Source organism: Amborella trichopoda, chromosome 11 (assembly GCF_054954075.1).
Source record: "Amborella trichopoda isolate Santa Cruz 75 chromosome 11, AtrichopodaSantaCruz75HAP2 v2.0, whole genome shotgun sequence".
NCBI classification, from domain to species: Eukaryota; Viridiplantae; Streptophyta; class Magnoliopsida; order Amborellales; family Amborellaceae; genus Amborella; species Amborella trichopoda.
This window is the reverse complement of record NC_142346.1, coordinates 6,472,076-6,497,079: the sequence shown is the minus strand read 5'-3', so window position 1 is coordinate 6,497,079 and position 25,004 is coordinate 6,472,076. Positions and strand designations below refer to the sequence as shown.

General features: G+C 38.8%; 1 protein-coding gene and 1 long non-coding RNA gene across 3 annotated transcripts; both read right to left on the bottom strand.

Moving 5' to 3' along the window:
• Positions 1-178: 178 nt before the first annotated feature.
• On the bottom strand, positions 179-23,673 carry LSM3B (Small nuclear ribonucleoprotein family protein). 2 transcript variants are annotated; one of them, XM_011628820.3, is made up of 4 exons: positions 23,419-23,673; positions 4,823-4,918; positions 965-1,071; positions 179-728 (listed from the first exon to the last, which is right to left on the bottom strand). In XM_011628820.3, the coding sequence occupies exons 1-3, from the start codon at positions 23,542-23,544 to the stop codon at positions 991-993; spliced, it is 303 nt and encodes a 100-aa protein (XP_011627122.1). In that variant the 5' UTR covers positions 23,545-23,673; the 3' UTR covers positions 179-728; positions 965-990. The 2 variants fall into 2 exon arrangements, with proteins under 2 accessions (XP_011627122.1, XP_006854557.1); XM_006854495.4 differs by having other exon boundaries at positions 725-1,071.
• On the bottom strand, positions 2,323-3,264 carry LOC148779709 (uncharacterized). Its single transcript, XR_016044183.1, has 2 exons — positions 2,908-3,264; positions 2,323-2,823 (listed from the first exon to the last, which is right to left on the bottom strand). It is a non-coding gene; the product is annotated as an uncharacterized LOC148779709 (long non-coding RNA).
• Positions 23,674-25,004: the final 1,331 nt, after the last annotated feature.

The following is a 25,004-nucleotide window of genomic DNA, read 5'->3' as shown; positions in this document are numbered from 1 at the left end:
CCACTCCGTAATCCCCAGAGCCAAGGTAATTGAGGACCTTAAGCAAGTTCAGCAGCTTACATAACAATATGGAACATTACTAATGGGCAAGCCAGGGATCTTTCTGCCCACGAAGATGTCGAATTCAATCTTTTCCATTATTGCGTTCCGCATGTAAAATCGAGTGACGAGAATAGTAACAGAAGGCCCAGACGGATTTATCAAAGTTTGTGATTCAGTGGCCACACAAAAACTTCACCCCAATAAAATAAGAAATACTAGAAATATGAAACCATGCCCGTCAACCAAGCACTACAAAATTTTCGAAGCAGTTCCATGAACACAACTATTCTGCAATTATATCGCACTACATCGTGGGCAACCTCGTCCAAACTCACGACCTAGACAGAATCTGTGCGACCTTAAATCTCCACTTTTGATGGCCTATGCAGATGAAAATTGATCCATAATACCATCAAAAGCCCATAGTTTGTCAAAGCAAAGTTCCGGATCATCCCACTGTACATGGTAGACCACCAACCGTGGAGATCGGTGTCCTACAGGTATCTTGTAGGACTCAAATCCCTGGAGCCATTCCCAATTCTCCATGCACTCAGCTGAAATTATAATGACTTTATGGAGAATTATTGTCTCCTAATGAATTCAGAAGGAAATATACAACTGATGATCCTCACCACGGTTTCCTTTCACCATTCATTTGTTGGCCATGTCAGGGACTCGAATCGAACCTGAAAGTTGAGACGACTTACCATTCCATTAAGCTAATGTGTCCAAATCACATAAGAATATGCTTTTGCCTCTCAGAAAAATACGAGGTGCAATGCCTCTACTCTCACATGAGTGAGAGAGGAACTCATAATGACAATTTCTCGTTGGTAAACATTAAGAGATCCAATCATCTTTAACCAAGAGCATTTCACAAAATAGCTACATGAAAGGGATGATAGATGACTTTAAAACCCACCTAGTTTATCATGACAACCTTGCTCATCATATTGTCCTCAGTGGCGGCGACACTAGTATAACACCATCTCCTCTTACAAAAAGAAACTTCACAAACCGCTTTGTAGTCTGAAAATAAATCGAAAGGAAATATCAACATGTATTTAAAAACAGTAAGAAGTAACTCTTGTCTCAGCAAATAATGACCACGATACTGTTTACTTAATATCAAAAGAGAGAGAATCATATGTTAAGGTTGCACCAGCTAGCAATACAATTAAGGATAAACATCTTCATCCGACAGCACAAAATGCTATGAATATCACATTTCACTGACACATATGGAACATGTATGCATCTTTGAACATAGGTCCACATCAATAGCATCAAATTATGAGTTATGTCAGTATTTAAAGCTGTGGCCTAACATACTCAGACATTTGTGCATACCTAGGGCACTTTGACATGGTACGATACCAAATACAGGTAAAAGCTTTGGGGGAATCCAGTCTATAAAATTACAGACAGGCATGCATTAGATGCCAGAAAGACTACCAACAACAAATGTTTGAGACCCCCCAAAACAAGTGGGGATTTTGTTCATCTGAAAACTTTCAGATCTTTAGTCACCCCCATGAACCATGCCATAATCAATGTTTCAGAAAACACTACGCAGCCCTAGGCAGCCGGCCTGGAGTGCAGCACCCAGGCGTGGAGCAGGTGCCCAAAACCTCAGGCACCCTCAGGTGAAAAATCTTTAGAAACATGCAGATATATGCTAATATTGGTGTTAATTATGCATTTTTTGCATTTGTATGTATTTTAAATAACATTTTCCATGAAATACACGCATGAATGTTGAAACACGTTCAAAACTTCAAATCATTGAAAATTTAGTGAAAAAAACATAAACAAGTCCATGGTGTATTAGTCTCCAACTCTGCAATCCATACTCCATAGTGACACACAATAATGATACACAAATAAAAGACGAGATGAAATACAAATGAAAAGTATAAAACCAATAGTTCAAATGTCCAATACATTTCAAAAAGCAATTGATTTGGGGTGTTTAAATTTTTTTAAATTAACTTTGGGGTTTAAAATGACCCAAAATGCCCTTAGGGGCCCCTTTTACTGCACCAAAACATGACCAGTACCTGGGCGCCCCCCCGCCCAGGACTAGGCGCTAGACCCGCCTGGGTGGCCACCCAGTACTAGCGCCCAGGAGGGGTAGGTGCTGGGTGGACCATTTATTTAAACAATGGCCATAATAAATAAAAAAAACAAAAATAACGACAAAATATTGGCTTGGGAGCTCAAAATATGCCCCAAAACAGCCCCCTCCCCCCCCTCTTAACTTTGACTCTAAACTTTCCATTTGAAGGATGATAAATATAGTCTTAAGAGCTCGAAACAATTTTCTTCTCTGTTTTTTGTACATTGTGCATGAATCAAAAGCTTATCCAAAAGTTTTCAAATAAAGAAAAGCCCTATATTTTTTGGTGGCTAGACCACTTAACTATATGGTCAGCCTACACCATATACTTTTTTTCTATTATAAATTTTATGCTATTTTATAAACTAATTGGCAGACACTCTAATTTCTGTACCATTGATCGCTACAACTAGGGTACTCTTATACTGAGCAACCTGAACACTAATGGTGTTCAGTGGTTTAATGGGTTAAACTAAATTTGATATGTATATGACAGATAATATGCAATATTTTCTTTCCCATCTCATGATATCAATGTCAGACAGGGCCTAGCAGCCCGGCCCGAAACAACCCAGCTCCGGAATACTAAATTTGGTATGCTGACTGGACTCCCATCTCATGATAACAACAGCCACTGAGAGAACTTGCAACTATCCTCACACCTGCCAACCACCCAAACCTCCATCAATGAGGTATTATAGCACCGTTACATAAGAACAGAAACAATAAAGAAAAATTTCAGAGACTTTAACTCATCTCTCTCCAGGAGCAGGACCACCATGGAACCGCTACGCTGACACCTTGAAACCTGTACAACAAAATGGCAGCATGCCAGAGCTTAGAGGGGCCTGATGGCCCCACTTCCCTGCAGGCCAGAGAAGTGAAATACCTGATACCCCACTGCCCCGGTTGCGGAGAGGGGGAGGAGGGGGTGGGAGAGAGAGAGAGAGAGAGAGAGAGAGACCCATGGCTCCCTCTACAAAGGGTTGAGATGGCGGTGCCGCCAGCTTAGAGGGGCTTGATGGTTCCACTTCCCTGCAGGCCAGAGAAATGAAATACCTGATAACCCACTGCCCCAATTGCAGAGGGGGGGGGGGGGGGGGGGGGGGAGTGCGTGAGAGAGAGAGGAGAGGAGAAGGGGGTGGGGGAAGAGAGAGAGAGACCCATGGCTCCCTCTACAAAGGGTTTGAGGTGGCGGCAAGTATGGCTCTACATGGCTGCTCAGCGTGGGGTATGTATGTTTTGTTAATATTAAAGAATATGGTGCTGTGTGTGTGCGTGTGTGATGGTTAGTTTTGAATTACAGTCATAGCTCCTTTTCCTTTCGTATCTCCTTTCCTTTCCCATTTTCCTGTAATTTTTCTCTCTAAACTCTTTAGGTAGGCTTTTTATCTAAATCTAATAAGACCTAGATCTTTCATTAAAAACACGTCCAATTTATTACTTATATTTAACTTTCACGAAAAATAAACTAGAGTGAAGAAATAAAAAGGAAAGAAATTGAAATAAAAAGGAAAGAAATTACAACAAATATCGTAACTTAACAAATATAAGTTTAAAAAGGAATTCTTGCCAGAACAGAAATTCTAATCAAAATAACAAGATAGCTTTCTGTCAACAAAGTTGGAAACAGTGTAGGTAAGTGAATCGAAAATAATAGGAATTTATAAATAGATTTAAACATGGAAAAGTGTCTATCTATAAACATGGAAACGTGCATAAAATAAATTCTTAAAACTTGTATTACATTTATTACTTAACTTTTTTAATAAAAAGAAACCACAATGAAGAAATTGTGACCTCTCTTTGTTTACAAATTTCCCCAAAACAATTAGATAGCTTTCATGTCTACAATATAGGTATCTATGTTTAAAGCTTTTTCTTTTTTAATCAAAGATGTGCTAAATTTCAGCCCAAAAAAATCGATCCAGATATGTATTTTAGCCAACAGGATTATCCTGTAGCCTAAACATTCACTTATATAATCTTTTTCCTGATATATAATTTATAATAAATATTTCTAGAAATTATTTTTCATCTAATATCTATGTTGAAGCATTGTGCAATGCATGTGCCATTAGCTATTTCAATTAGAAGTGGGAAAGAAAAAATGAGGGTCATTTTTAAGAACCATTTCCTCTGTCCCACAAACTCCACTCAGTCATTCAAATCTGACTTATTGATCATTGAGATCAGAATTATCATTTATATCACAATTAAGTGGGAAAAAATCATTGGCAACACCTTCTTAAAGAAAAGGATATCGACTAATGAGCTTCCAGAGATAACAAAACAAACTAAAAAGCAAAACAAACTAAAAAGCACGTAGACACTGATATTATCATAAATAAATTCATTTATTGATGTGCGCATAATTATTAACCCGGACCATACAATCCTAAATTCAAGCAATCCAGCATATTCGGTAATAACACAGAAATTCTAGATCAATCAGTACAACAAGAAGGTTTCCTTTGCATCCATATGATGCAAGGATAGCATCGAAATAACAAGTTGAGAGAACAAGCCAAAGGGATCTAAAAAAATTAATTTCCCATAAAACATCAAACTACTACCTTAAGCTTTACAAAGGTGCAAATGATGAAAGAACAACAAAAATAACAAGATGCTCCTGAAGTAACCAAGTTTTCTGAAGCATACCCTAACTATCTCTTCATATGTTTCGTCATCAATTTCCAAAGTGGTGATGACTTCATCAACATCCCCCAAAATCATGTTCAAGTGTTGATCATAAGCCTATAAAGCACAAAATCAGAAAAGGATACTTAGCTCCCTGTAACATAATACAAGTATAATTAGAGAGAGTTTTTCATAATAGAAACAACTATCAAAATCTTCACGCATGACAGCATAAAATCTAAAATTCTAAAACACAGTAGAACCCCAGCATAATTTTATCTTCTCATTTCACACCAAAAAAGTCCTCTACCAGCCAACAATATGGAGGAGGAACAGGAACACATGAGGACCCAAGCTGGAAAGGACCTCTCTATCATGAAAGGTATAAACCCGAGCTGGAAAGATACAAATTACATGCATAATGGGAATCACATTCGCTTGGTGAGTTTACAAAAGGGTCAGAAATATATATCGGAAAGGCATAGTACCAAGATCTATTTTATCAGAGAAGTCCAGCTCCAACAAGTGCATCAAGAAGAGCTGGCATCTACAATGACTTCTGAATTAAAATTTCGTGGTTCAAAATTTCATACTAAAATTTGGATACTTATTACACAGATTGTGGAGGGGGAAACATAACTCCATTGTTCTTATTTGCTGATCAAACAGTACAGGCTGGGAACATCAAATCTCTACAAAATGAGGTATAAAAATTGTTATATTATTTTATTAAACTGCAAGGTATCTCAAAATAGAAGGTGAACAAGGAATTTTTTTTTTGGGTAAGTCAGTGGGGGAGAATGCAAGGTGAACAAGGAATTCCGAAAGGACAAATGCAACAAGAAGAAATTGGGGCCAGGACTCATAAAATATTGGGAAATAAATTGGGGTATAAACATTACCATGGACACAAGAAAACAATCATAACAAGCTCCAAAATATACAAATCTAACATGAGGAATCTTATAATTACCAAGCCTTCTTCCACCTTGTTAGCTCCTGAAATATATGACCACTGCTAACCATGGAAAAGGATCCAACGAAGTAAACAATCTGACTTTAAGAAGAAGTAGGTCTGTGGCAGCTGGACTAACTGATCCTAACATTCATATGTTTTTAACCGGAACTGGTTGGGCTTGAAGCTGGGCAGGTGCCCCAGCTGGCCAGCTAGTAACGGTTCACTAACTTGTAGGTTAATGACTCCCCTTGGGTTGGGACCTGGGGTAGACTCTGGACTACATTCCCTGGTTTGCCAAGGCTTGGATGTGGCCCAGGGAGCCGCTTAAGCTGACTACGACTTAACCCTAGGACTATTGTAGAATCAAGCTCGAAGCCATTAATGGTGCTTTGGTAGGTGAGGCTGGACTTGACGAACCCTTGGGGGTTAAGGGAAGATGCCTAGCTCTCTAGGTTTTCTGGTGGCTAGCCTAATGTGAGCCCTGATAAGGTGGATTACTGATTGATTGGTTATTAAGGTTAGGATGGTGCGATGGTGATTGAGCACCGAGGTTAACCCAATTTGGCTATGTCAACTTAAGTTTAGACAGACCTCTACTTCTTGAAGGATTGCCCACCTAATGTATTCACTACTTAGGGTGCTATGGATTTTACTGACTTGGTGGCCCACAATTCCTACACCATGGGCGGGATTAGTGATTTAAAAAGCGAACCGCTCAACTCCTAGGCGGTCTAGAAGGCCAGGGCGCATCACCTAGGCCTAGGCGGCCAAATTAGGCAGGCGGTCCTTAGGCGGCTGACTAGGTGGTACGGCACCCGCCTAGGCAGGCGCACAAGCGCAGGGGCGGAAATGCCATTTGTTAAGGGATTTTTTCAGTTTTTTTTTTATTTTAAAAAAAATGTTTTTAAAGGTGGGTTTTAAAATCATTTGAAACCTAAACCCACTAGAGCCCATTTGAGAGAGAGAAAAACCTCAAAAAAAAAAATGGCTAGATTTTATGATTTTCATTGGATTGAAGTGTTTCTCAAAGTTATGAAAAATGGATCCAAACATCACCTATTAATATTAGATTTAGTTTTGGAGTTTTTTTAGGCCTATTAGAGGGTGTTTTTGAAGATTTTACCACTAAAAAACATCTCAGAGTTGGAAGTTTGAAGATTGAGCAATCAAAGTGAGTGCAAAACTTTATTTTTTTGATCGTTTGTATTATTTTGAGACATCTTCTTCAAGATCTAGTCGAAGTGGTGATCTGGGTAAGAAATATGGATATAACCCGAATCCAAATGACAAAAATTGCGTAAGATGCAATTATTGTAAAAAAAATACAAAAGGGGGCATAAATCGGTTTAAGAAACATCTTGCCGGCATTAAGGAGAATGTTGCCCCTTGTAAAAATGATCTTGAAGCTATTAGAGACGAGATTAACCAATATATGAGTTTAGTAAAACACAAACATGAACAAAATCCTTGTCATTTGGATAGGTCTATTTCTGGTTCTGCTAGAAGAAGTGATCCGAGTTGAAAGTATGGTTATGACCCGAAACCAAACGATAAAAATTGTATAAGGTGTAATTTTTGTAAAAAAGATGCCAATTGGGCCATTAACCGATTCAAAAAACACCTTACCGGTATTAAAGGGAACGTTGCTTCTTGTAAAAAGGTTCCTGAAGCTATTCGGGATGAGATTAAACAATATTTGAATTTAGTAGAACCAAAAAAAGAAGAAAATGAGCCTTGTTTAATGGAAATATCTTCTCCAGGTTCTTCTAAAAGTGGTGATCCGGGTTGGAAGTATGGTCATAACCCGAATCCGAATGACAACAATCGTATGATGTGTAATTACTGTGAAAAGGTACTAATGGGGGCATTTACCGGTTCAAGAAACACCTTGTTGGTATTAAGGGGGATGTTTTTTTTTTTTTAAAGTTGACGGTTAATATTATAATAGTAAGAGTTTGCACAACTGCAAGGGTTGAGGTAACCCACAGACTGGGACTCTCAACCTAAAACTTGGTCACTAGGGAGTGACCTATTCTAGAATACAAGTTCTAACATTCCAGTGAGACGAGAAAAAGGGGCTTATAAGAACTGCCCGTTACAAGGTAGAAGACAAGAATCTAGAAGGAGGTGGCCTCCCCACCATGTTAGTGATTGTATCTCCATATTGTGCGCATTTATACAAATACAGAAGGCTGGTTCCTAGCAGCTTCCTTGGCGAGACGATCTGCGAAGTTGTTGGACATTCTCCAAATATGCGTCCATGAGACGTTTATACCCCTGCAAGTATGCTCAATTTCATAAAAAATGTGTGCTAGGTACCAAGGAGGGACCCTTCTAGTGGCCCATAATATTACGTTTTTGGCATCTCCCTCTATGTTCAGGCATAGGCCCCAAAGGGGTTAACTTTCTTGGTTCCCATCAATAAGGCCGTGGCCTCAACGGACTGTGAGTCTTTGTGGCCAAGGTGTTCGAAGAATGATAAGATGACCACACCGTTATGGTCGCGGAATACCCCTCCCGCGCCTGTTGAGCCTGGATTTCCCAAGGAGCATCCATCGAAGTTGAACTTAATCTCACCCACCGGTGGTGGGTACCAGTGCGATACTCTTGAGTTGCGATATTAAGGGGGATGTTGTCCTATGTAAAAATGTTCCTGAGGTTATTAGGGAGGAGAATATACAATATTTGAGTTCAGGGAAGCATAAAAAGAAAGAAAAGGGTTAAGAGGCACCAGGTAGAGCAGCCAAGACTCTTAGGGCGTCATCTGCACAGAGTAAGAGAAAGGTAGAAGAAGATGAGGAAGAGGTAGATTCAAAAATAATAGAGGAGGACAAGTGCTATGTTAAAGAGGGAGATGACTTTGATGATGATGGCCTCGAATCTGATACATATGATGAGGCATACCCTACTCCTGATGATGATGATGGCTGAAGAATGAAGAAACTTGACTCTTGGTGTTGACTATTGAGTCTTAGACTATATATTTTCTTTTTTTATTTTTTAGTTTCTAATTTCTACTATCTAACTCTTATGTGTATGCTTGTATGGTTCTAGCATTGTATGAAAATATGGATTATAGACTATCTAAATTCTCCTCATTCACGAAAATATGGATTATGGATTATGTGTTATATCGTCATATTGTTAGACTTAGACTTAGACTAAAAGTTTTCTTTCTACTGGCTAGCTCAGGTTCTGGGCGCCCACCTAAGGGCTGGGCGGCCTGGACCCCCCCGGCCGCCTAGGTGTCACTTAGTGCTTTTTGAAACACTGGGAGGGATGAATTGTGACCTAGAGATCTAGGTAACTAACTGTGGTCCCACGTGGGTTGCGACTAGACTCAGTCCAATGGGTCGAGGGTGCACCTTAGTGATACCCCAGAGACATACTTGGCTCCCTAAACCTAGAGGCTAAAGGGTCAGACTGCATCATGGTCTAGTCCTAAGCAATGAATCAGGAGCTTAGCGAGACTAGAAGGTTGGTTCTAACTTTGACTAATTTAGACCCATGGTCAACCCAATCAAGTGAGCCAGCATAGGGAAGTCCATGACCCACAAGTCAATCAATCGTTACCAATTGGTGGACCCACCCAGCTTCGAGCCCAACCAGTTTTGTTTCAAACCTATGAATGTCAGAATGAATGAATCCAATTGCCATAGGCCTACCAGCCTCTGGTCCAACCTACCTCACTGGTGCCACAAGCTCTGATCTACAACCCTGCGGCTCAATCAGTTCAGGCTGCACCATAGGTTCAAACCTACTACCCACCAGTCCAGTTCCTTCCGAGATTGCCACAAGTCCAGATTCAGTTAACTCCGACTGTTCCGCAGACCAAGATCTATCCTATTTAGGTCTATCAGCCGCTAGTCCATCCTTAACCAGCCCAATTGGTTCCAGTTGTGTCAACGAAGGAAGCTAACCCATAAGTGTTAGGCAACCAACGCCCAATCAACTGAGTTAGCTGACCTGAAGAGTGATCTAAAAACCTTCCAAGATAACTCGGCAATGATGGGGGTCCCCGATATCTTGCCCCCAAATCCTACATCAAACACTTTAGAGGATGTAGAATGTCTCCCACTGGGATTTATTCTCCCCCAATTTAAAAACAAATTCAGTGAAAAGGGTGACCTAGAAACCCATGTCACCACTTATCTTTTGACCGTACCATCTCTAGAGGACCAACCCTGATAGCTCAAGGTTTTGTTCAATACACCTTGTCTGGCGACTCACTAACACGGTATCATGAGGTCATGACCAGATTCCTAAATCAAACCCCCAACAAATTGTTTTGACACTTTGTCACACAATATCGCAGGGTTAAGCCAGGACCGATGACTCTTGGTGAATTAACAGCTACAAGACAAAATCCAAGAGAATCACTCACCAATTTTGTCACCAAATTTAGAGATATAGCTGCAAAGGTCATTGACAGCACACTCTCTAAATCCTTTCAGATCAGCATCGCGATGGAGAATGCATCTACTGAGTATTGCTTCTTCAACAAAAGCACTTGGCCCTTCTGTTTTCAAGTTAATGCTTGAGATGGTCTCGTGATATGAGAGCAAAGAATAACGCCAGAGATCACCACCAGCCATACTGGGGCAAGAGCTTGACCATGATGCAGCCATATTGAGGCAAGAGCCTGACCATTATGAAGCCCTACCAGGTGGTGACCATGATGAGATGATGATTCAAGAGCCAAAAGCCGATCCCAAGTTGGAATCACCTTCAAAATAGCTTAGGGATATATACATGGCTCATTCATGGCAAACTCAAGGAAGCCAGGTGATACCAGACGATACCACCATGTCAAGTGAAGAGGAAAAAGCTGTAGCCGATATTAATTTGATAATGAGTCCAAATCCTTGTCCAAGCCTGAAGATCATCTAATATGGCCTTTGAGCTCAAGAAGAAACCGACCAGAAAATTTAGCATATGAAATTAAAATGATAAAATTATCCAAGTCCTTGTGGTTTAGGGAATCTCAAAAACAAAATGATGAGAATTGCCTTAGCTTTAAGATAACCATTCCCTATACTATTGGGACAGTCCAACCCGCAAAAGGAGTATACAGCCTCTATAACAAAAAATGGTGCAGAGATTTTCCAGAATTCACATCCTAATAACATTGGTCGCCTAAAGGAGGAAGCAATACAAGCCAAATATGTAAGTTTACCGATTCATGATTCGGCAATCGATAAATTTCAATTTTATACTTGTTGAAACTGGTTTCCACGTTTACCAGAATTCTACCCTCTCCCCCTTTCTTGTTTTCTTTTTGCTTTTTGTCTAGAAGTGATGTTTAGAAGTTTTCAAATTACTCGAGCTAGACACTCATTTTCAAGCCACAAGATGCAGTCATCTTTTTTGGCATAAAATGACCAGTAGAAACCAAAGTGATGGTCCACGTTCTCCACTTAATTCTTTAAGTACGCCTTATATTGATCTAATGGAGAGATTGCAACTCCAAGATGTTAGAAATAATGTAATATAGATAATGTAAACATGCATGTATGGCATTTCGGTCGATGAATGGCATTGAGAAATGTATTGTTTCTCTCTCAATTCCAAAGATGTCAAAATCTCAATTTCATAAATGACGAAATCTCGATTCCATATTAATCAATTCCAACTAGGTCGAAAATTCAATTTCAAAGAGCTAGGAATCACATTTCTATCTATGTAGGGATCTTGATTCTATTGTGGTCGCATCTCAATTCCTAAAAATAGGAATCTTGTCCCCCAATATTCCTCTTGTACGGACATTGATTCTAAAAATAAGAATCTTCCAACCAATGGTGATCCTACGCTTCGATTCCTAAATCGCGGGTAACTATGAGATAGCCTTAGCCCAAGGTTCATAATACAAGAAAGCACCAAAGAACAAGCTACTCCACGAAAAATTGAGGATCCCACCCCATTGTAGAGAATAGAACGTGGGAAAGGATCTAATTAATATGTTCTTTTAAGAAAAAGTGCTAGATGAGGTGAACACATGAAAGATAATGGATCAAATCCACAAAAGGTCCAAGTCGTCCATTCAGAAGAAGATAGGTCCAAGTACAAGTTCATAGAAGACCCTGCAGGAACAAGTAATCAAAACCCTATGTCTATGGATCCTAAAAACCACAATGATGAGGATAGCCTTAGTCCATGTTCCATGTCTCTGAGAAGGACGCAATAGCAAAACAAAGGACTTCAATCATAATGGAAAATGCAAGCTAACAGAAGATCCAAGGCATCCGATTGATACATGTCACCACAAAGGCAGAAGACCTAATCAATCCCATACTCCAAATAAATGAAATAAGTGACCCACAAGAGGTCCAAGCCATCCCTAAGCTCAACCGAGATCCCGAAGTTAGGGATTCCCAAGACCACAGTAATAGGGAATGCTTTGGTCTCAAAACTACAATTCAAGAAGAAACAAAGAAGTCAAACCTAGAGGATTCAGTTGAACCATCCCCTAAGTAAACCCAAACGAAGATCCATCCCCTCATGTATGCATCGAAGGAATTGATCCTTTAGAACTCTTAAGAGGCCCACCGGGGCCACCTTCACCAGACTTCCTCGCAAATCCTCCTATTTGGAATAAGGAGCCAAGCTCAGAGGACTCAATTCAATTACCCTCTAAGATGAATGCGACAACTAATGATGGAGGGGAAAACCCAAATCTCATCATCCCCGAAAGTTCAATATCTCCACAAGAATCAGTGGAAGAAATCAAGCCCCTAGAAGTTCCAAGGGGACCACCAGGGTTACTCTCACAAGATTTCTCGGAAGATCCATATATCCAGGATGAGGAAAAAAATATTGAAGCTCAAATCATGTCATACCCTCAGCAAAAAGGATCCCAAGAATGGTTCTTAAAAAAAAAGGATCCCAGGAAGAAAACAAGGGCAAGGGCATGACTACACTAGCTAAGGCATCCATTTTCGAGAAAATCTGCCCCTTGAAACATTGAGTGTTGAAGAAGACCCAACTAGGGCAGTCCCATTCACTAGTTACATTAGGGATCGTCCCTTCCAATGAAAATATAATTGAGGTAGTCCCACTTAACATGCTCATAAGGATAGTCTCATCTAATGAAGGAAGCCCTATAGGGGCAGCCCCATCAAACCACTTGATAGAGGCACCGTCATTTGACGATAATATCATGGTAGATGCAGTCGGTGAGGCCCACGCCTCATCTGGCGACTTCCAACATACCACAAAGTCACTAACTCCAAAAGAACAACATGAAGTTCCAAATGAAAAGGATTATCGAATAGGAGTAGGGTGATCACTTGCTTCTCTCTCAATTCGCCAAGTGGGGCATCCATGCTTCACTTAGGAACCCTACTCCATGGCATAACAACCTAAGGAGTCATAAATATGAAATTGCCCATTAAAGGAATAAATCAAATGAGCTTAGCCAATCGAGTGGTAGAATGAAGGACTAGGAAGCTGAGTGTGACTCTGTCGCTCTGACTCTAAAGATCAAAGATTCGAGTGAAGCAATTTGAAGAGAATTCAATAGGAATTCAGCAACCTTTGTCAAGGAAGTGTTCTTCTCCTCCTCCTTCGTTCTTATTCTAAAAGAAAAGAAAAAGAAAAAAAAAGAAGAAAAAACTGTTAGGCAGAAAATCCAAAAGGAACCACGAGCATTGAAAAAAAACAAAGGGTCACTTGATTGAACAGTCGAAAGGGACCCCAGGGCAATAGAGAAAAGAAATTGCCTCTCTTTTCGTGTCTTCCTCCTCTCTCCCCAAAACATCGTCTTCATATCTCCCTTCCTAAGTCAGATTGGTGCTAAAACAATCTGAAAGTATTAGTCCAAGTAACATGACAGAACTCGACCTTCTGAACTTCAAAGAGTTGGTGGTGGAAGAACAAAATTGGCAGTCTAAGGAAATTTCGAGCACTCAAGGGCAGTATCCCATAGTATCCAATCTGTTGGCTTGCTCAAAAACTTCAGAAAACTCTCCTTTCAATTGCGACACAAGAGCCAAGATTGGAACATGAAAGAGTATTTAATGATTCCTCATCTAGAAAGTCCAAAGTAGAGGCTCCGCAAGCTCATATAGAGGTCAACCAAAGGGGTCACAAGCGATTAAAATGTAAAACCCACATTTTAAAATAACTTTTCAAAAAAAAAATTCCATAAAACCTTTTTTCAAACCACTTTTTCAATAAACTTTCAAAAAATAAAATCCCTCTTTCAAAAATCTCCTCTTTGAGAATTTCAAATTATGTGTATTGTAACTTCAAAAGTCTTAGTTACTTTGTTGAAATCACACACCCCTAGTTTTGTTTTAAAACAAGTATCTCTGTTTTAAAAAAAAAAATTCTAAGATGAAGGAATTAGACAATCGTACATGATATTACCATGTTTCTACCTACTTTGAAGATCTTGAAGAATAAGCTAAAAGATCTTCAGGAAACCTTTCCAAATAAAAGACGCTTTTCCCAAACATCTCTTTAGGAAGGATTCCCAAACCTTAAGATTAAGGGTGAAAGGTAAAGAGAAATTTGGTTGGCCAAGATTCCATCAACACCATCATTTCAATTCCTGATTCAATTCCCATTCAATTGGAAACCAATACCCTAAAGCAAAAAAGTCTCAAGCCCGAAGATGCCTATCTGGCGTCCCAAGTAGCATTATGGTGGCCTCAACAAAACATAACCATCCACAAATCAGCATCATTCCCGTTGTTGTCATTACGGATACCAATTGTTGAAGACCTCTCAACAAAACATAGCTGCTCCAGAATCAGCACAATTCCCATTGATGTCTTACATATCGAAATCCATCGGTGTATCGCCTTCTCCAAGGGTATTGGTCACTCCAAAGGATAAATCTCTTCATTCCTTTTATTGTATCCTGGCTGTCTACTTCTTTGTCGCTCACCCAGCGTCCAAGTTGAACGCCAAAGAGAAGCAACTGTAAACAAACCACCTGACATTTTGGCCAAGGGAGATCCCAAAAACCTGCAAACCATGTACCCTAGTCACCTTCTCAGATCTAAATCTAGACTTTAAACCTACCTAATAACCCACACTAGTCATTTAAGACAACCCTTGAGCCTAATGAACATAGGAAGCTAGCCTTAACACCAGTCTGATACCTAGAATACTGAAAACTGACACCCTGTGGATGTAGTTAGAGATAAAAAGCAAACTACTATAAAGAATTGCTTCAAGAAGGAAGATAGTAATTCGGTATGTTAATATATAGCCAATGGATGTACTATGCATGCCGTTCTTTCAATGCCACTAGGCTGAAGAGCTTCCAAGCTATGTTGCAAGCAGTGGGGCAATTTAGGTGCAAATTGAAAGCCCCTACATCTTATGAGCTCAATGAGCTAAGGCAGCCCTTGCTTAAGAAGGTAGAGCTCACAAATAAGCATTCGACAATGCATGGGGAGTCACAAAAATGACGGATTCATGGACTGACAGGAAGGGAGAAATATCATGAATTTTATGGAGAAATGTCCAATGGGGAAATTTATTTTTTTTGAAGTCCATTAATGCATATGAGCAAACTCATAATGCGAATTCATTTTAAGTAATAGTTGACTACAATATAGAGGAGGTGGACAAGTATGTTATTCAAGTGGTTACAGATATGGCTACAACTGTTGTTGGAAAAGAGGCCACATTTTTTTTGACTCTTGCTCAAAGCATTGCATTGACTTCATTCTTGCAATGATAAGTATATTGGAACTTGTGGACTCAACAATCATGAAAGAAAAAGCTCATATTATTTTTATAAACAACCACACAGAAGTCATGGCTGCAATGAGGAAGCTCACAAAAAAGATGGAAAAAAGATGGAGTTGGTTAGACCAAGGTGGACAAAGTTTGCCACTTCTTATTTGCCCCTTAAATATATGTTGGCCCAAAAAGACAAGCCCAGGGCATGTTCTTCGAAAAATAGACCGAGATTCGGTGGTCAAAGCATGCAAAGGGGAAGAATGTTTGATATAGTTTTGCAACCTCAATTTTGGAATAGGTTGGCTTACTCCCTCCAAGCATTTTGCTTCACTAGTGAGTCATTGGACCTGGTGGATAGTGCGAAGGAACAACCTGTGGGTCATATTTACAAGGCAGTGGAGGATGCCGAAGAACTATGAGAATGATGAGAGAGATTCACCAGATTTAAAGATTGTACGACGCAAAAGCCAGTCACATAGGCCCTTGCATGCAATAGGTATTTTCGAGCACTACTAAGAGCACTTTTATATTGACCCCATTGTTATGAGAGATATGGATGATTTTGGTGGGTGGTTTGTCAATGCTGAAGATGATCAAGTATTGCCAGAAGAGAGTATGAGCTGGGGCAAGTTAGTTAGGCTCTTGAAAGCTTAAAGAGCCCTGTGTTGGCCACTATATCTTCACAAATAACTTGAGGACAATAGGGGAGGAGGCTGACCTAGAGGAGATAGAAGAAGTGCAATATGTCAAGCAGAGAGATGACTCTGATGATGCGGCTTAGAGTCAGATGCAGATCATAGTGATCATGGAGATGGGGGTGGACCTAGTGGTGATGAACAAGATGAACCACTGTTGGCAATTTCAAATTTTTTTTCTTGTTTCTTAGTTTTGGCTTCTAGGACTTTGGAGTGGTTTCAAAAGTCTTCTAGGATTTGTCTTGAATGCAGCGCACTTGATTGTTTAGCCCATAAGGCCTATGCGGCCTACTGTATTTAATCCATATTCACAATGTTGTACAACTGAAGTGATTGGTATTATATTTCAAGTTTAACTTTCAAGTGTGGGCACATTGTTCCAAAAAATGTCGGGCGGTGCCTAGCCGCCGGGGGGGTTCCAAGCCGCCCAATGCCTAGGCGGCCCAGTAGAATAAAAAGTTTTTTTAAGGTCAAATTTTGTGTAAAAAATTAAAAATACATATTGAGACATATTTTAGTCCATAATTCCATGCATTTCAAATTCAAAAATCAAACTTTGAAGTTTAAACTTCAAACCATTAGGTATTAGAGTGTTAGACCATATCCATAGTCCATACCATAATCCAAATACCATGCACTCCATAGGCCTATAACCCGAGGCCTCTTAGGCCCCCACTCTCAGATCCCCCTTGTGCGATCGAAAAGAAAATGCACCCAGTCAACGAGCTTTGAATTTGCTATAGGCACAAAAAGTTGTAGCAAATCCCCTTGTACGATCGAAAAGAAAATGCACTCTCGGCACTTGATGAACCACCTTTCCCTATGCGAGTAATGCCCCTGTTCCTATCCGTGTAACCTGCAGGTAAGAGGGAGCAACAATTTAGAATGGGAAGGGTTGTTCGCCATTGGAAACTAAACTTGGGGGGCTGCTCGCCTTTTGAAGTGCCAGTAGGTCTGCCTGTACGTCAATTTGCTATCATACAAGTATAAGGCTTGCGCTTGAATTGAAGTAGTGCCTTTTGAATATGAGTAGGTGTTCGCTGACATGGTTCAAGTACAACTCCCTTTCCCTTCCCCATAGTCTGGGATACAACAAGCTGGTCCACCTCTTCACACCCCTCTTGATCACTATCATCATCATCAAAATTGACACGAACCCCAGACCTCTGCTCTAGTATGGATACCTCTCTCTCCTCTTTTATCATTTTTACAATACTCATATAAGTTTTTATCTCCTCTTTAATAGCATCAGGAACTTTTTCCATAGGGCAATATCCCCCTTGATACCAACAAGATGTTTCTTAAACCGGTTTATGCCCCCATTTGTATCATTTTCAGGATAATTGCATCTTATGTAAGTTTTAACCAAAGGATTAGGGTTATAACCGTATTTCCAACCTGGATCATCACTTCTATTAGATCCCAAAGAAGACATCTCAGAATAATAAAAGCAATCTAAAAAATAAAATTTTTCACTGACTTTGATTGCTCGATCTCCAAACTTCCACCTTTGAGATGTTTTCAAATCTTAAAATATTCTAAAAAACTCTAATAGACCTATTAAATCTCCAAAACTAAATCTAATCTCAATGGGTGATATTTAGATCATTGTTCGCAAAATCGCTCGATCTAACCGCTAACTGCCCGGTTAGATCAGAAACGACTACTGGCTGGTTCCGGTTTTGGGCGGTTTGGGTGATCAACAGGTATTTAAAAAAAAAATTCAAAAAAATGTATATAAATTATCAAAAATAAGGAAGTTGATTTGTAATGCATTTTAAAATATTCTTTACATTATGGTAAAGATTAAAAATTGTTTTGTCATTAATACTCACTTTTATATTTTTCCTATCTTTTATAGAAAATTTTGAAAATAGCCCTTGGAAAATATAAATTGGGTTAAATTCCCATTTTTTCATTAATTTTCAACTTCATTTTAATGTGTTTTGTTTTAATCATTCTTTATATGCTTTTCATATTTTAGTAGTTTTTTTTTTTTTCTTTTTGTTTTCTTTTCAACACTTTTTTGACCACTCGGGACTTGTTCGGATATAGCGGTTGAATCGGTCGGTTTACCAGTTAGGTCGGTTAAACAGCTTCCAGGCCCATGTCTGGTTAACCGTTCCGGTTCAATTTTGCGAACACTGATTTAGACCGATTTCTTGTAATTTTGAGAAACCTTTTGATCCTAAGGAAATCACAAAAATCTATTTTATTTTATTTTTTTGATAAAGGTTGACTTTTGTAGTTAAATGGTAAGAATACATTTGGCTATAACCTAAAGACGGCACCCCCACAAGTTGGGTGCTCAGACAAACATAAATAATAAGCGAATAAAAAGATAAAGGGAGCGGTAAGAAGTAGAAAAAAGAATAACACGATATACATTAATAGAAGAGAAAAGAAAGATCGGAGTTCAACAGACTCCCAAAAAGTTCCCAATCCAAATGTTGCATCGACTAGCGAGCTTTAAATAGCCTTCATAAGCTGACTCTGTTGTTGCGAGCTTAGCACTGACGTCCTAACTTGCTTCCTCTGCTAGGAGAAGTAGCAGCTCGCAGAGGTAAAAAGGTGGTGTTGGTGGAATGTGAGCTGCTAGGAGAAGTGGCAACTTACAAAAATCTAGTTTTTTGAGGTTTATACCTCTCTAAATGGGCTCTAATGGGATTTAGATTTGAAATGAACCTAAACCCCACTTTTTATACTCTTATTTTTATCACACAACCTAAAAATGCCCCTCCACAAGGGGCATTTTCGCCCCTGGGCACAGTGCAAGCCCTAGGAGGCCGCCCAGGGCTAGGCGCAACGCAAGCCTTGGGCAGCTGCATATTTTTACTGCCTAGGCCTGGGCGAGGCGCCTAGGCGCCAGTCGGTCTGCCTTTTGGAACAATGCGTGGGCAACCTTCAATCTTCTAAAGATTTAATAATTCAAGTTTCAAAACTCATGTATGTAGGCCCACACAGCGCAACACAACAAAAGCACACAAAACATGCTAAAAGTTTAGTTTTTATTGTGCAATAAATACTTGTAATCAGGGGGGTTTGCCATCAAAGACAAACATATCAGCTAATTTTTCTACAGAAAGAATATAACAACCAATTCTCGTAAGGTGGGTCATGTGAAATTGAGACAGGGATCAGAAGGTTGTGGAGCAAGAGAATAGAAATATGCAATGCATAGCCATTAGTATTGGAATTGTCTAGAAAAATGGTCATATTAAACAATGCCAGACAAGAGAGTTAACTTTGAAGATGACTAGGGCAAGCATGCATACTTGGCCAGAAGGCCCAGTGATTGTTTAGACTCTTGTTTTAACATGGACACGGTTTTACTTGGTGGAACAAAAGGTGATACAGGACCTTCATCTTATGAATGCATAATTGGGTGAGATTCTTGAGTGATTGAGAATGTTGGGAAAGGATGAATCAATTGTGTCAGTTGAATAAGTGCGATAATCCCCAATGAAATCATGTTTCTAATTGACCAGTGGTGATGGTAATTTCTTCCTAGATACAAAGAAATGGTTGGATTTGGTATCTTGGAGGGCATTTGTGTTTGAATGTCACTATTGAGCATATGAAGAGCGGACTCCGGATTCAAATGAAAATATTATTTGTTCGTGAAGTAACCTAGGGGTATGATGGGATAAACACATAAGAAGTCAAACAAATGTTAGATGGCAGTGCTATCATATCAATATTTCACATGTGCCCATGCAATTTGCACATGCTCAATAGACCCAAAAAATATAGTCGGATTCACATAGAAACTTGTGGATACTCTTAAGTACATGGATTGCATTACTAAAGCACTTCCCAACTTATAACAATTGAAGGAAAATCACAAATTTAAACCACCATATGTCAAGCAAGACAGCATTCAAGAGACATTAATTCACATTAGATCTTTTCCAAACAAAAGTCCATAGCCATACACAACTTGCTACTAAAGAAAGTTCACATATATATTTCTGAAAAGCATGTGTAAACTGTCATTATACAGTCATCCATAGTCGTTGGATTCGGGAGCAGGATCGGTTCATAAAGAGCCAAACCGCTACAGGGTGAAGCTCCGTGGGGTTAGGATCAACATCCAAACATTCAACAACTTAAAGAGCTAGATCCTAGGATACTTAGGAGCAAAATCCCATGTCAATGGGGCTGAGGTTTTGACTTGGAGAGATCTAAGCTCCATTACACATAAAATGATATCAATTAATAATATATGATAAAATTAGGATTGAGACAACTACAGCTTAGCTTAATGCCAACGCGATAGTTATAGTACTCCAATTTACTACAACAATACAGTTTAATAATATCACAAATTGGCTTACTATCATATTAAACTATAGTTTTTTAATACCATAATTCTAGAATACCACGATGCTATATGTACCACAGCTTAAAATATTCTAAAGAAGTAAATTTACAATACCAAGGAGAGGAGCAGTAGTTCAATTAATCATATAGCTCCTCTCCTTGGAGGGATCCTAACAGCATATAGACCGAGATTTCATTTTATAGGAAGCGAGATCCATATTTCTCTAAACCTAGCTCCTTCTAAGATCCTTTAACAGGAACCTTGGGGATTGAGTTCCTAAGGTGGGACCTTGGCCTTACCCCCATAGTTCCGACAACTATGCCTTCATCCTTACCCAAAATGCGTAATGAAATTAATTGCAAACTACCTAAAATGAAAAAAAAAAAAAAAAAAAAAAATTTTATATATATATATATATATATATATATATATATATATATATTCTTGATTCTCCATCCTCAGAGGCCTTGCCATTTCTTAGTACTTGAAACTAGCTATAAAAATTGGAGAATAACACAGAAAGAAAAAGGGATGTTTAGTTTGAATCATCAATACTAGATGATGCTGCCAGCTTTCAGAGGATGTAATTTTTCACTAGGATCCCATTTAGGGCAATTCAAATCTCAATCAAAGTTTTCTCCGAGATCTACTACTACTATTTCTTAGTCTTTCCCTATTCATACGTTTCAGGCTCCAAATCATGGTCAAAAACCCACAAAGAAGTTCAATAATGGATTTTAAGATTGATAAGGTCTAGGTTTTATTTAATCAAGAAAGTTAGAATCATCTTTAAGTTTTAGCAATGCTCTAAAACATGGTCCGCCCGGCGTGCCCCATTTTGAGTGAGCACCGGCCTAGAGGCGCCAAGGGACATGGGCCTTTTTTTCGATTTTTAAAGATGCCCAAAAGGGTAAATGGGGTAATTTTGACCCCAAAAAGGTTTAAATAGGATATGGGGGGCATTTTCAACCCCCGAACACTTCCATAAGCCTTTAATCTCTTGGCTATACCTATTTTTGAGAATCAAAAGTATCTTTGGTGGTTTGAAGAAGCTTCCTAAACTTTTTTTTTCTCATTGAAATTATTTTCTCATATGGAGAGTTGGAGACTATTACTATTACATAGCCTATTAGACTTTAAAAAATTTTAAATTTTGTATGGTTTGAATTTTGAAATTTTGAACAAGTTTATTCTCAATATGCGAAATGTCATATGTTTGTATAAAAAAAAGTATGTTACAGTATTTTCAAATGCAATATATTACAAAATTGACACAAATATATACATGTATGTATGTATATATCTAAAGAAATTGTACTACAGAGCGCCTCAAGTTCTGGGTGCCTGCCTAGGCGCTGGGCAGCAAGCCGGCCGCCAAGTATTTCTTGAAAGCTTGATTTTTAGTGAGATTTTCTTTCCAAATTCTCAAATAAAGATAGTTTCAGATTTAAAGAGTTCTAGAAAAATTCTCACCATATTTGTAAGAAATGGTTACCTAATTTTCAAAGAATCTAGAAGATTAAGAAGTTCAGGGAAGTAGAGATATCTTGAGTCCCAAGCTAAGATAAATAACATAGCCCACCTCTACCCCAATCAAATAGTTTAGTGAAATTCATCACCTTATCACTACGCCACCAAATTGATTATTCCCAAGTCCTATAACATAACCCACCTCCTTACCAAACCCATCACCCACACTCCTAACCCACCTACTCCAAATTAACCCCAATCCCGTCTCATTCCTTACAAATCCATCAAAACCTTTGTTGGACCTGTAGTTTTCTACCAACTTCAACCCCATTGACACCCTCCAAAACTAACCTTCATACCCTACAAACCCTAACCCTCATTGTTTCCTTAATCACATCTAACCCTTGCCTATCACCTTACCTTCAATCCTACCTTATTTAGACCTTGACCCTATTCAATCTAGGAAACCTCAATACCTCCAAATCCCTGTAATTACATTTTATGTGAGTGCGTACAGCATGCGCTCACTGGAGCACGCTGTACATATAACTCACATTGTAGAAAACATCCAAACTACATATAATTTTTATACATTGATTCCACATTTTTATACATTGTTTATAGTTCTTTTAATTTTTTTAAGTGACCCGAGTTGCACCCAAGTACCCTACTCAGAAAGAAGCCAAGTCCAAGTAACCTGGCCGAGTCTGAGTAGACTTGACCAAGTTTTCAATCAGTGTCCCTAACTTATCAATTATCAGGAAAGATAAAAGCCAAAAGGCCAATAATGCGCGCATGTTCAGGTGAAAAACATTAGTTAAACAGGCTCGACTTAAAGCAAAACATCAACTGGTTTCAGAACATCCAAAACTGGTAATACCAAGCCAACCCCATTGAACCAAGTAAAATACATAATGAATAGCCAACTTTTGCAATAATATTTGGCTTTTCCCTAAAATAGTTTTCTCGAAAGTTAGGGTTCAATACAGATGAAACTAGATAAATTTTTTGCTAAATAACTAAATAATATAATGCAACATTAAAAAAACACGAAACATAAAACGCAAAGGTCATCAAAACAGCAGAGAAAAACCGCAGTGGAAAATGTTGCATCATATTTAAGTTTAGCTACACATCCGACAGTTTTGACCAGACCCGAACAAGTTAGGGTTACAAAAACCCCAACGTTACTATACCAGCGAAAACGAAATGGTCAATGGCAAAGACCTATTTTCTGTAAACTTCACATTCAAAAGTCCTTAGAACGTATGGAGAAACAGGTATGAAGGCAGAAGAAGAGAGAGCGGAAGGGGGCAGAGAAAGAGAGTACGAGCTTAGGGTTCCAATCCCCAAAACCAAGAAACATGACTTTGAACCAAAAATGGTTAATAACGAACACCACAGGTGAAAGGATGAACAGGTTTGAATTCATTCAAGAAGCTACAGAGAGAGAATTAGGGTTTGTAGAGCTTACATGTAGTTTGCCTCGAAGCTCTCTCTCAGAGCGGAGCTTGACGTAGATGCGCTCATCAAGGCTGAGCCTTATGAGGTCCAATGGTTCCTTCACTGCGCTCTCCTCTTCTCCAGCAGCAGCCGCCATCCTCTCTCTCCTCGCTCTCTAGACAGCAGAGCGCACTCTCTCTATTTCTAGGTCAGCATGAACTGGAAGAGAGGTTCGACGTTTCTCTCTCTTCCGAACACGAAGCTTGGTGGTTTGCCGCCTTCCCTCTCTCTTCGCTTCGGCTATTTTATATTGTTTTTATAAAATGACTCGGTTAGCATGCGGGCTAAGCCCTCATATGTACAATGCGGGCCCTTAATAAATATATTTTTGAGATGGATTTTTGGACTTAATTTTTCAAGATATATAATCTCCAACATGAGATCATGAATATGTAAATATAATTAAATTTTAAAATTAAAAATAATAATTCTATTAAAAAACATTTGTACAATTAGTTTCAATTGTTTTTAGAAGGACCACACACCTTTTTTTTTGACAAATGTAAATTATTTTATACTTTTTTAAGTAGATGGACCACATATTTGCATCAAGATTGATGTTTTATAATTGTAGACAACATATGTAGATATGTAGTCAAGCCCACATGAAACAATTTTCCTTTAGAAAAGTCTAGCATGAGCACATGGGCTTATAAGTCCCTCGAGGTTTTATATGATCTATTACTCCGTGGATATCAATTCAACGTGCACTTTTCAATTTAGGGGTGGCAACGGTAGGGTCAGCTTCGGTACCCAAACCCAAAAATAAATGATTATGGGATCCAGGCATGGACCCAAATAGTATTTGCATCAAAGATTTGGACTTAGACCTGACCAGCCAAGTCTAATTTTAGGACCTATACCTCGACCCAGATCGAGTCCACTTCTCGGGTCCCAAGTCGGGTACGGGTCTTTTGCCACCCTTACTTTACATGTTCCCAAACCACTCCTATAATAAAATCACAAATATTTTAATATTAAAATAATAAAACATAAGTAAAGGTCCTCCGATGTAATTTTTTGAAAAGTGCAATATGTATAAGGCATCCTGTAAGGCGTACCTCTAAATTTTACTCAGCGATGTAGGTCCGATGATGGAAATCTTATGATGGCTTGAAAATCTATTTTTATCTCAACTTATTAAATTTAAAAATTTAAAAAATAATATAGAACGAGTAGCTTTATGAACATTTAAAAATCTTTAAAATAAATACACTATTTTTAAAACTTGAATTTCTTTTTTCTTCGTGTGCACATATGTTAGTATAAAGTCACAACTTTATATGAACTTTTCTCCTTTCTTCAATAAGAAGTAATAACCAACATGTAAAGTGTAAAGTAATGGTCGAAAATATCTCCCCTAACATGCAAAGTTTGTGAAATAATAATGCATGAGAGAGAGAGCCACCTATCTCTTTGTTCTTATTAATAATAACACCCATTTAACCTTGGGAATGCATGCCTACAGCCTTATATCAAGAGAAAATTACAAAAAAACCCCAAATTTACACTTGTTATACAATTTACTCCAACCTAACTTTCTCTCAATTGTTTCTC

Bases quoted from the DNA above. Each gene is read 5' to 3' on its own strand.
- LSM3B (XM_011628820.3), bottom strand. From the start codon at position 23,544: ATGGCGGCTGCTGCTGGAGAAGAGGAGAGCGCAGTGAAGGAACCATTG. The intron at 4,919-23,418 runs GTAAGCTCTACA...TGTGCTTTATAG, and splicing joins AGCTTCGAGGCAAACTACAT to GCTTATGATCAACACTTGAA. The intron at 1,072-4,822 runs GTATGCTTCAGA...ATTTATTTTCAG, and splicing joins CATATGAAGAGATAGTTAGG to ACTACAAAGCGGTTTGTGAA.